The sequence below is a fragment of the Cupressus sempervirens genome, chromosome 7, assembly GCF_028749045.1.
Source record: "Cupressus sempervirens isolate cs-2001-9-10 chromosome 7, ASM2874904v1, whole genome shotgun sequence".
Lineage (NCBI taxonomy): Eukaryota > Viridiplantae > Streptophyta > Pinopsida > Cupressales > Cupressaceae > Cupressus > Cupressus sempervirens.
In genome coordinates this window covers 846,732,574-846,744,646 of record NC_143124.1, presented here as the reverse complement: position 1 = coordinate 846,744,646, position 12,073 = coordinate 846,732,574, and the positions used below count along the sequence as shown (strand labels likewise).

General features: G+C 34.7%; 1 protein-coding gene across 3 annotated transcripts in view; it reads right to left on the bottom strand.

Annotated features, from left to right (window-relative positions):
- The window catches only part of LOC149550069 (pre-mRNA-processing factor 19-like), a 59,985-nt gene that overhangs the window by 27,402 nt on the left and 20,510 nt on the right, over positions 1 to 12,073 (bottom strand). For all 3 annotated transcript variants that reach the window (XM_089793212.1, XM_089793213.1, XM_089793211.1), the window contains 2 exons: positions 9,981 to 10,052; positions 9,758 to 9,820 (listed from right to left, as the gene is read on the bottom strand). In XM_089793212.1, coding sequence (XP_089649338.1) covers positions 9,758 to 9,820; positions 9,981 to 10,052 — 135 coding nt within the window. The remainder of the gene's footprint in view (positions 1 to 9,757; positions 9,821 to 9,980; positions 10,053 to 12,073) is intronic.

Genomic DNA, 12,073 nt, shown 5'->3' with positions numbered 1-12,073 from the left:
CTTAATATTCCTAGAAAGGAACTTGTTGGATCAAGGAGGATTCAAGAAAAAGGCTTGATGCAGGCTAAAGAATAAAGACATGACTTGCTGCCATGAGAAGGTGGCATAGAGATTGACATGGAAATGACTATGGTTGCTCCTATAGAGTCCCTCTCATAGTACAAATAGACTAAGGATCTGAGATCAATTAAGCAGAAAGAAGTTTGATACAAAAATTGTTCAGCGATATAAGAATGAGAATTTTAAATTGTGGGGGGCGAGGGGGGGGAATAATAACCAATGTTCCATTCCCATTGTTTACAAAATACTTATATGGAGGCATTTTCTTTTTTGATTTGATATATATGGACCTTCATTGGAGCAACTTGTATCAAGGATGTTGATATACAGATAAGTGTTATTATCTTTGAGTATTATATTTACTTGTTTATTCTGGTCTATTACTTATATGAACAATAAGAGTCATTTGCCTTGATATACTCTTGTTCTATTCCTTGGTCTATAGGGATATTCCTTGAAAAAAAAAAAAAAAGATACATTATGAATGTTGTGGAGGCATCTTAGTGGGTGATAACATCCAGGACTATGAAGTCAAGTCAAGACAAACGGCTCTTCCATTAAGAGGGAGTCTGACACTTCTTCGACGTCACCAAAAAGTCAGAAGATTGATATCAGATTCAGTGGGAGTCTAATATGTTATAACATGCATCCTTGAACTTTGAGGGAGCAGCTTGAGGATCTGACATCTCAGGATCTTTGTTCAGAGGGAGAATTTCAAGATAAAATTCCTTACTAATGAGTTCTTCTCCACGAAAATTTCTAGGTGAAATTCCTTATTTTGCATTATTCTTTGTCAGAGAGAATTGAGGTGAAAGCCCTTGTAACACCCTCTGACTTGGTTCATAGTGGTTACTATTTTGCATATGATATGTAATGAAAGGTGACGATCTTTCATTGACATATATAATGAGAAGATAACAAGTGTAAGGTAACGATCTTATAAATGGTAGACATGTTATCATGACAAACTTCTTTAAGTTCTTGTCCCAGAGTGTTGGAAGTCATGATAACAAACATCTCATGATCAGACTTCATTAAGTTCTTGTCCCGGAGTGTCAGAGATCATGATAATTGTCATGATACAAACCATGACATTGTGATTTCTTGTTAAGTTGTTGTCCCGGAGTGCCGGTAATCAGATAACTCGTATCCTACTAGGATATAACATATTCTTTTGGTAGGTATCAAGGATTTTTTGATGCCAGTGCACAAACAAAAAGAATATAAGTATGATGAATATCATATGACTGATATTTCTTGTTGAATCATACTTCAAATTACATTGGACAATAACATCTAAGTTGATGGATATATGTTGATATCCTTAAATATGTCATTTCGAGAATATCATACTAACATGATCTCTTTATATACTTGAGAGCATAATGTGTTCTATAAAAATCCTTCCTAGCTAAGAGGGTTGATTCAATCATGAGATACATTGTTGATGGTAAATCATCATTTAGACAAATATTCTTATATAATATATATATATATATATATGGTTATTTATATTTATATTAATATAGTCTAAATAGTTATTAATTAATAAACCATAGAGACATGTCTCCTCTACACATATTTATATACATTCGAATCTGCATTTGGAACACAGAAAAAATAGCAATGTTATTACATTTGTAGAAAATGATCCTATAAAATTAACCCAATACACCTAGAAGTCAAATCCAATTCAATTCAAGGGGACGTCCCATGATACAATGCACAAGATGTAATCATTGGGGAAATTTTGCTCAAGACTGCCAAATTGTAGAACAGAACGGAGGAATGCTCTGCAAATGGTGTGGACCTAGTAATCAAGAGGATGCTAATTGCCCCAGACAAAAAAGTGTGAACGTGGTGGTAATTATAGAATCAAGGAGGGGTGTACTAGCCACCACAAAAATGCAAACCAAGAAACCCACATATCTTGATGCAAGCACAAAGAAAGAGAAGTTTGAGGAAGCTAGAAGAGATATCCAAAATGCCATGGCGAAGGAAGGAAAAGTAAATATCTCTAAACTCCCTTCCACTAGGTCTGTACCTGAAACTAACATCATGCAACAAGTACTAGATGCCACCATAGCAATGCAGATTATGGATCTATTAGAAACACTACCTCAACTAAGGGTGGAAATAACAGAAATTCAAGGAAGATGTACTAACGAGAGAAAACCCATGGAGGAGGGAAAGGAGGAAGAAAAGGCAAGGAAGGAGATTAACACCTTATTCACCCTAGTAGTGGGAAGGACGCCTGCTATGGTAAAAATGGAGATAATGGGATGTAAGATGGCAAATACCATTGTGGATGGATGCTCGGGTGTTAATGTCCTCCCCGAAGAAACTTGGAAGGCCCTCGGGAAACCAACTCTTTGGCCACCACATTCCTATTGGTAGGAGCAGATCAACACAAAATCAAGCCTATAGGGACTCTGATGGGATAGAAAGTAGTTTTTGGCACACAACAGTTCCTTCTAGATTTTGTAGTGATCACCCTAGAGAAGAAGGGATATGATGCATTATTAGGGAGAGGATGGCTAGTACAAGCGAAGGCTAATCACAATTGGAAAAAGAATACTCTTTCCATTGAAGTGAATGGACAAAAGTATGTAATTGACCTCTGCAACCAAACAGTGAGCCAAGAGGTGGCCTACGACTTAGAAAGGGAAGGAGAAGAACAGGACAAGAGTGAAGTAGTAGAGCCAGATGAAGAAGGTACATTACGGCTGGGAAATTGTTCAAAAGATGGAATAGATTCTCTCAATGGCTTGTTCCACTAGCAAATTGAGGAATTTAAAGTATTTCAACCGCAATGTAATATGACGCAAATTAAGGAAACAAAACTTGAAAAAAACTGCCCAAAACACTATAAGGAAGGTACGACAAAGCTTGCTCACAAACCAACTTACGAGTCTAAAAAAGGACAAAAATGAAAATGAATGCGAAGTAACATGGAAATATATTAAAAGAAAAAAATATAAGGGAAAATAGGAAAAAGAAGTACATGAAAAGAAAAAGCAGTAAACAGCTTGACAAAGAAAAATAAAGTCAATGAATTTGTTACAAAAGAACAGTAATGTCACACAAGTAAACTGCCAGAAGAGAACACCTTACGAGAGAAAGAAGCAAAAGGGAAAGCAAAGGATGCAAGTTCTGTACGGTGTACGTAGACAAGGGAAAAAGTGAGCATTTGACAAGGGGGGGAGGTATCTTCATACGACATACTAGTGCTCAGAGGCTGACAGATGAAAAAAAGAAACATACACCTCGCCATATGAAGACGTGTACCAAAAGAACCTAACACTTCCATACAGTGTACAGACATTGGGCGTACAATGGACAAGAAACAATGGACTTCTGTATGGCATACAGATACTAGAGTACATGAGCAACAACCGAAGGAGGAAAGATACAATACAAGTGGGATATACAGCATACGAGGGAGGAAGAAGTACGAAGAAAAAGAACCGTACAGACGAGTGGATAGGAGGAGACTCACCATACAGTAGATCATACGGCAAGGATGTTTGTATGGCAAGAGGTAGATGGTCGTAACCCTAGAATGTTTGTATTGACAGTAGACTTTCATATGGAACAAGACATAATGCGTCAAGAGGAAGTCTGCAGAGATAAGATATGCCAAGAGGAATGAAGGGAAGAAGGTAGGAAGGAAGTCCATACGGAAGCTAGAGAAGCCAGTCGTACAACACTACTAGGAGTGATCGGAGGAACAAAAGTTGGCAGTCAGGATACAGGAAAAACATTTTCAAAGTAGGGAGTTCAAAGGAGTTCATCTCCAACCTGCACAAAGCAGCCACCTTCCATGCAACCACTAGCTTAAGTGTTCAAGAGGACATTCTTAGAACTTCAGCAAGCAAAGTTCACAAGAAAAATGAGAGAAGAGTGAGGATTCGAGAAAGCAATCCGGGCAAAAAAGTTGGCCCTATCAAGTCGAGATAGGATGGAAACCTTGCAACAAAACGAGACCTACGACTTATATGATAATGTACATCCAGTTCAGGGACGTCTTCCCACCTTGCATCCTAAATTCTAGTCTTGTCGATTAATTGTTGGTTAGTCATTTGGAAGACGACTTCTTTTTGGAGGGCACGGGGATAATGTAGGGCATAATAAATCAATAATGTGATTAAAGATGGTTAATTTTAGGTTTGGATAGTTAGGTAGTGATAGGATGCGTCGTTTGGTCTCCCTAACCAACTAACCTCTATTTAAGAACATTGGAACATAAATGATGTACTAGTTATTTTTGGTAATCAATAAAGGAGACTGTTTTTCCCTCGCAATTATTTGGTATGCTTAGTATTGGTAATAGTTCCTTATGTTGATACTGATAACATTACATTCATACTGAGTGTACAGCAACCATTCTACATCTTTCAAATTCGTAAGATCAGCATATTGGAAAAAAATGATGGCAGCCATCAATAAAGCACGGGCTGATTACACAAGTCCCGAGTATGAAGAGGTGTGTACCACAATTGCAAAAAAAAGGACTTCTATAGAGTTATTCAACCAATTGTCAATTCTCACAAAACTTTGGGAGTTTCTAACAAATGTAAACATATAAAAAACTTGCCATTGATTAATGTGATTACAATGTCCCCCAAAGGGACAATGTTTCTAAAGGCACCTTACTGTTAAGGGTAAGTGAAAGATTCAAAATTCATTTCCAAAATTCTCACTGAGGCTATAGAGATGGTGGATAGTGAGAATGTTGTCCAAGTGATTACAAACAATGCAAAAAAAAATTAGGGAACAAGTGCTTTGGGTGAGAGCCAGTATGACCATTATTTTTGGAAACCATGCACTGTACACTCCCTCAAATGTTTGTGATGAACCATCACATGTCACAATCGATATTCAAATCATTCTTCATATTGGAGGTGTTGAAGGTAAATTTTAGTTATTAAATTTAATTTATTTATTTAATTTGAATAAATTTTAGGTCATGTTCAATTATCAAATTGTATATAAATTTGCTTAATATTTATTGAAATCTTTGTTATTAACTTACTTAGGTTATCGAGACCCACTTAGGTTATCGAGACCCACTTTGCATCTCATACTATTGTTATGAGACGACTTGTCAAGGTGCAAGGGGCATTGAGCCGAAAGTTTATTTCTAACCAGCAGGGTATATTGGAAGCTTTGAATTGAAAGAGGGCACAATAGGTCAAGGCATTCGTCTTGGATGACAGTGGGTTTGTGTACAAATTGTATTGGATTTCACTGAGCCTATCATGACTATGCTTCGCTGTGTTGATATAGATCAACCTTGTTTGGGGATTGTGTATGATGGTATGGACACAATGCTTGAGAAGGTAAAACTTGTTGTACAAACACATGAGAATGACCCCAAAAAATGCGAAACCTTGTGCAATAAGAAAAAAAGCATCATTCATTATTGTTAGGAGCAGATGACCACCCCATAGCACCTCCTTGCATGTGCCCTCTCTCCGAGGTACTATAGCAACAAAATACTTGTTATCCCAGATAGAGTAGCACCATATGCAGATCAAGTAGTTGCTATTGGGTGCTACAAATCTTTTGCAAGACTCTTCCAAGATGAAGAAATGCATAGGGGAACATTTGGCTTATTTTCCTCAAGACATACACTTGGTCCAATTGCAATAAAGGACCAAAGCGAAATGGCAGCTATCACATGGTGGTACCTCTATGGTCAACCATTTCAGCATCTACGTTTTCTTGCAATTAAGGTCCTCTCACAGGTAAGTTTTTTTAATTTTTTGTTTACCACTTTATTCTGCAATTCTTTTAGTTTTCTTTTCATTTTATTGTTTAATTTTGTGAACATTGTCCAAGTTCCAAGTTCTTCCGTTGCTGAACAGAATTGGAGTACATACTCTTTTATCTACTCAGTAAAGCATAACCGGTTGAGCTCAAAAAAAGTAGGACTTGGTTTACATTCATAACAACTTATGTAAGAAGCACCACAAGGAAGGGGCAGCCAAGCTTTGGGATGTAGCCTCTAAAGTGTGCCAACTTGGATGCAACATTTCAGGATCTTACTACAATCATAGATGATGATGATGATGATGATGGTGATATAATCATGACACATGGTACACCTAGAACAAGTGGAAGCATTTTGGGTTCAAATGATCTTGAACTTGCAGCGGTTTTGTAATTCAAAGAAATAGGAAAATAAAGTTTGGCTAATAGGGCAGCAACTTTCTTAGTTGCTGATTCATCCCAGACCTTAAAAATTTGAGATATAAAAGAAATGCCAAATAGTTCCCCTCAAGAGTTACAAATGAATGATAATAACCTTGGATAAGATATAGTTAGGATACCAAATAATATATTTGATCAATATTTGTTACAATGTTAATCTTAAAGTAGCTTTCATACCACAGCAAGCAATGCCATTTAAAGTTAATGTATAGATAAATATCTCCAAGAGATACATAGAGAAAATTGATTCTTAAACAGTAGATGTCGTTGTCTACCCAAGAAGTAACAAATTGCATTTGTGAGAAAGCCTTGTTTTCCTGACTCTTTTGTTCATTTTTTTATTAATGATGAAGCTCTAAAGCTAAGTTGCCAGTATTAGTACAGGATAACGACGGCACCACAATTTTTTTCCTTGGCATGGAGAGTGTGTGTGTGTGTGTAGAAACTATTTACAGAAATTAAAAGAGTTGTCAAACCAAAGACATTTGATAGCATGAGACTCCATCATTGATCAATGCATAAATGCCAAGATGGGAGTGACAAGGATAACTATTAGATGCCAATTAATGGTTCAGAATTTCAATATTATGTCATATGCTATTTAATATATATCATACATGTCTACGGTCACAATTCAAATGAAAACCATTACAATTACAAAACTGACGATCAAAAATAAATTATAATCATTCTCTTCAATCTTCATCAATCATCAAAGAGATCCAGATCAAGATCATCATTTGCTTCAAGTTCAACATAATTTGAACCACAAGTAAATGCAATGCCACTCCCACTAGGTGTCTCATTATCACCATCATTTGTAGTGGCTCAAGCAAGCTCTTGAAGGTAATTCCTATTTTCAAGCGATAAATATGTATTATTTCATGATTTTCTTTTTTTTTGGCACAGATGTAACCCAAATTTACCCAGCTGCAGAATATTAAAAACCATTCTGTACCTTTGCACCACACCAACTTAGCCATATCCCTACCCAAATCCAAATCTGTAACTCAGCTTTTTATCTATGGTACAATGAAGAAAGATTATTGGCTTCATGTGATTCATCATTCTCCCATTACTTACTATTTTGACAAGTTGATAATGAATTAGTCTACTGTATTTGTAACATTTATGTTAATTTTGTTTAGCCCGTGCATGATATCTGTTATTTAAACTTAATTCCTGGTTCAAGGATGCAAATATGTATATATTTAAGATTTTTATATTTCTTTGGTAGAAATGTAGCCAAAAACATACCCTATGTGCAGAAAAAAGTTCTTCTGTACCTGTGTACCATACCCATGTACCCATACTCATACCAGATTCCAATTTGGAAACTTAGCTTTTAGCTATCGACCAGAGAAGACAAGCCTTTGCTTCATGTAATTCTCCCATTACTCACTAGAACTTATGCCTTAATTTTTTTTCTTATTCCTGCAAGGATTCATCAACTTCAGTTCTCCATTCAGGTTATTTAACTTTCAGAATGCACATTCTATATCAGTGATTACTACCTGTTATACTCCAGCACGTGTTCCAGTACGAGCACTATCCAATATGGATACCAAATTTATATAAGCTGTTTAAGATGAATAAAATCCATGAGCTGAAAAGCTCAAGCAATGGCAGAAACTGCTGGCATAGGTATTGACAATACCAATGTTCTTACTCATCTTAGGCCATTTAAAGAAAAATTGCTTTTGGCAGTTGAAGAATTGCTGAACACATTCTTCTGCCATCCACAGCACATACCAACAAATTGAAAACCAGTCTGATGTCAGGACTCAGCCTGCTCTTCAATTATGTGAGCTTGCCCATAATCTGGTATTAACACATTTTAAATACTTACCAGATATTTCTGAATTTAATGGTGCAGGTCATCTAGTTTTGCCTATTGAAGACATTAATTAACAGTTGTCCTTAAGAGGAACAGTTGTCCTTAAGAGGGTTACCATGTACTATGTATGTTTTAACTCTAAATTTCCATTTCTATTGAGAAGACAAAAACAGAAAAATCTTATAGCTGCCCTCAGATGGGAGGCAAAAAAAAATACCGCATCTCAATTACGTAAAAGCCAAAACTAATCAAAAAAAGGCATCATAGACACAGGTATTTAACTATTGCCTAAGATTACTACTCGTGATCCGTGTTAACTTACCAGATAGGAATGTATATTGAAATAAAGACATCAATTCTATGGGACCTACCCTTACTATTTTATAGTGATATACCCCTGCCCCTACCCATACCAATAGACTTTGCCTTAAGAGAAATCTGCCTTCTTCAGCTAAAAGCATACTTCAATCAATACATCCCCCTCTTTCTTTTTTTTATATTTGCCACTGTGTCATTCGAACATGGAAAGGCCCTACTGAAAGAACAAAAGCACCCTTTTATCCACAAAAAGCATCTGCTCTTTAAATCCAAGATTTACAATTTAAATGACAAGCAGCCTCTTCCACCTTAGCAGAATCTTTTAAACTTCAATGCCACAGTTGTAAAAAATGAGCATCAACCATCTTGCCTATCTTTTCCACTCACCAGTAAGCCACTTGATCTGTCACACTCTTCAACAACAACCTGATATGTTTCTACAAGATCTCAAAATTATCAATTTCCATCTCAAATTCCTGAATGATATTGTTTATTTACCTGTCCTTTTAATTCCTATCATTTCAATAATTAACATTGAATCCCCTTCCACCTGAAGTTTCCACAATCCATGTTCCTTTGGAGCTTAGTTAATCATACTTCTTCTAAGAGAACCAGAAAACAATGTCAAACACATTTGTCAGTAGCATATAGTTCTTGAAGCCTTATTACATCTTAAGGCTATCTTAGTACTACTTGAATATGTCTAATTCACAAGGTTCAAATTCAAATTCAAGTTCGTTGATCATAAAATTCGAATGAAATTTGGCAAGGGTAAAAGTTCGGAAAAAAAATCGACATTAAATTTAAGTTATAAATATTTATGCATTTTTAAATATTAGTAATATATCCACAAAATTGTCAACATAGTTTAACACTGCTATATAATTTAACTAAATAACTCAATGAAATTTTAAAATAAATTTTAAAATGATATTATACTACATAACATTATTATATTAAATATCACTAAATTTGGATAAAGTCAGAAAGGGTAAAAATTCACTGAAACTCAAATCTCATGGATGAAATTCAACGTATCCTGTGACTTAGGTACATGTAATACCATAAAGCCAATAACATTGCCATAAAAACTGAAGACTTGTAACAGCTTTATATTAAGTAAAATAACCTGCCTCATTAAATACTCAAAAGCATTGTAAAATCAGAAAGACTTTCATACTTAAAGAAACAGTCAAAATTGTTGATGAAGCTACGGCAATAAGAACAAAACTATTATCACTCCTAGTTGTAAGAGTTCAGAGAGTAAATTCCATTTATTTGAAGAGTAATCATAAAAACTACATTGCAAAGCAGAGCCAAACATACATTCTGAAACAGACCAAGCATCCCAGGAATGCTTGCAGCTTGTAATGGTCTTGGTTTTACTGCCTGCAAATATTAAAATCAAGTTTATAAACAAAAACAAAAATTTACTTCAGCTTGTCCAAAAAGCTTTTGTTCCAAATTAAAGAGTTAGAAAGTATATTTTCACACATTGTATAAATTGGAAGTCCTGATAAGATGAAGGGAATTCTGCTCAAAAACATACCTTTGATGTCTTGATTGGAACCAAGTCATCTGTTGAAAGTGTCTCTCCTGTGATAGGACATACGCCGTACTCCTGCAAAAGTAAAAACCATAAAAAACCAGTTCTTGGTCCATTGCGGCTTTATACCAAAAATGTCTGTCTGAACTAAGGAAGACTTTAGTTCTGTCAACAACATTATTATCATGTATCAGTATTTTACATAACAGGCAAGTTATTTCCCTCTATTGTCACATGCCAGAATCCTGGACTGCTTGGACAGAACATCATCCTTATTGTATCCAGATTACAAAAATAGAGATATCACAAGCAACTCCCAATTTAATTTTAATTTTTTTGCAAAAAATTCAAAGACAGATTCAAAAGTCCCAAGTTCACAGAAAAAGTTTAGATAAGATTAGTTAACAAATCAGCCTTATCTTGTATGTTGCAAGTTACAAATGCATTTTTCCTTGACAATAGTTCCAAATATCATTTTATTTAAATTTTTTAGCATCAAAATTTGAAAATACTGTTTCTATATACAGTGAATCTCACAGACCTAATAATGGCAATTAAAATAATATTAGAAATAGAATTTGGAAACAAAGAGTTCTGTAATTCTGCCAGTGCTATATACTTATTTAAAATTCTGATTTATTGACAGCAATACAATCCAATAATCTTTTGATTCAGATCACCTAAGACAACTGGGTAAATAATGTATTTCTATTATTTTTGTTCCAAATTATGCAACATTCTGCTAAGCTGAACTTTTTACAATCAAACTATCAAGTATACACTTATCCCTTGAATAATCTCCAAGAAACTTCATTATATTTACTTCTAAAATGTGTCGTCTATTTAGATTCAGAATCAGGCTTAGTGGTCCAACAATTAAATCCAATAATCTAATGATTCAGACCACGGTTCAGTGGTTCGGCAATTAAATCCAATAATCTTCTGATTCAAAATACCTAAGACAGAGGAGTAAATAATATATTTCTAGCATTTTTATTCCAATTTATGCAACATCCTGCTAAGCTGATCTTTTAAAATCAAATTACTACTATATTTGTATTCCCTTTAATAAACTCCAAGAATAACCAAGTTGTGTTGCCTGTTTGGAATCAAATTTGGGTTCATTAGTTCAATAATTATGTTTTCCAGGTTCAGCATGGCCAAATGTGTGTGTGCATAATATATAGGAATATAAACAATAATATACTACTTATTAGAGAAGAAGGAAACACAATCAATATCCATTTACACAAACCTATTAGATATGTAAACATAAATAATTAAACAGAAAAACATAAGATATATTGATATAAATATACAAATATAAAATAATTTATATCAAAACTAAAGTGATGCAAAATTGAAGCCTTCAGAGGTTTTATAAGCCATCGGCAGCTAAATATAGATGTTTGATACAAAGACAGCGACATATCCACCAATTGGAAAAGATTCAAGAACTACAAATAGATATGTGATCTATACATATAAAATAACATCAAGAAAATCGAAAAACTAAACAACCATATGTGTTGCAATATCTATTATGTTTGCTGCTGTATTTCCGACATAGAAAACTAAATATAGTTGTGTCCAGGTTTATTCATGTCCTCTGACTGCATATTAAGTAGCATCATCACTGAATTAATAGTAGAATCTAGATTCACTACCAATGAAATCAGAAAGATTCATGCTTGCATGATAGAATACAAATTCAAAAGTGTACGGTGGAAAAATGTGTGATAGAGATTAAGAATTCATAAGTTCAAAACAAATCTTAACTAGAGGTTTCTTTTTGGTATCACTCGAAGGTCCAACAAGAAACAATGGGTACTATTTAATGGACCTTTCTATGTGAGTGGTATTGGGTTTTTTATTAAGGACTCGAAGCAAATTTTAAACCCAAGCAAGCTTCAATAGAAGAGATTCCAGTTTGGATTAGGTTATACAATTTACCATACAAATACTGGAATGAGAATACCCTTAAAATGATTGGAAATAAGATTGGAAGTTTATTAAAGCAGATGAAGCCATCGAAAAAAAGGATTTCTCTATGTGTGCAAGATTCTGCATCTCGTAGAAACCACATCTCCCCTTCC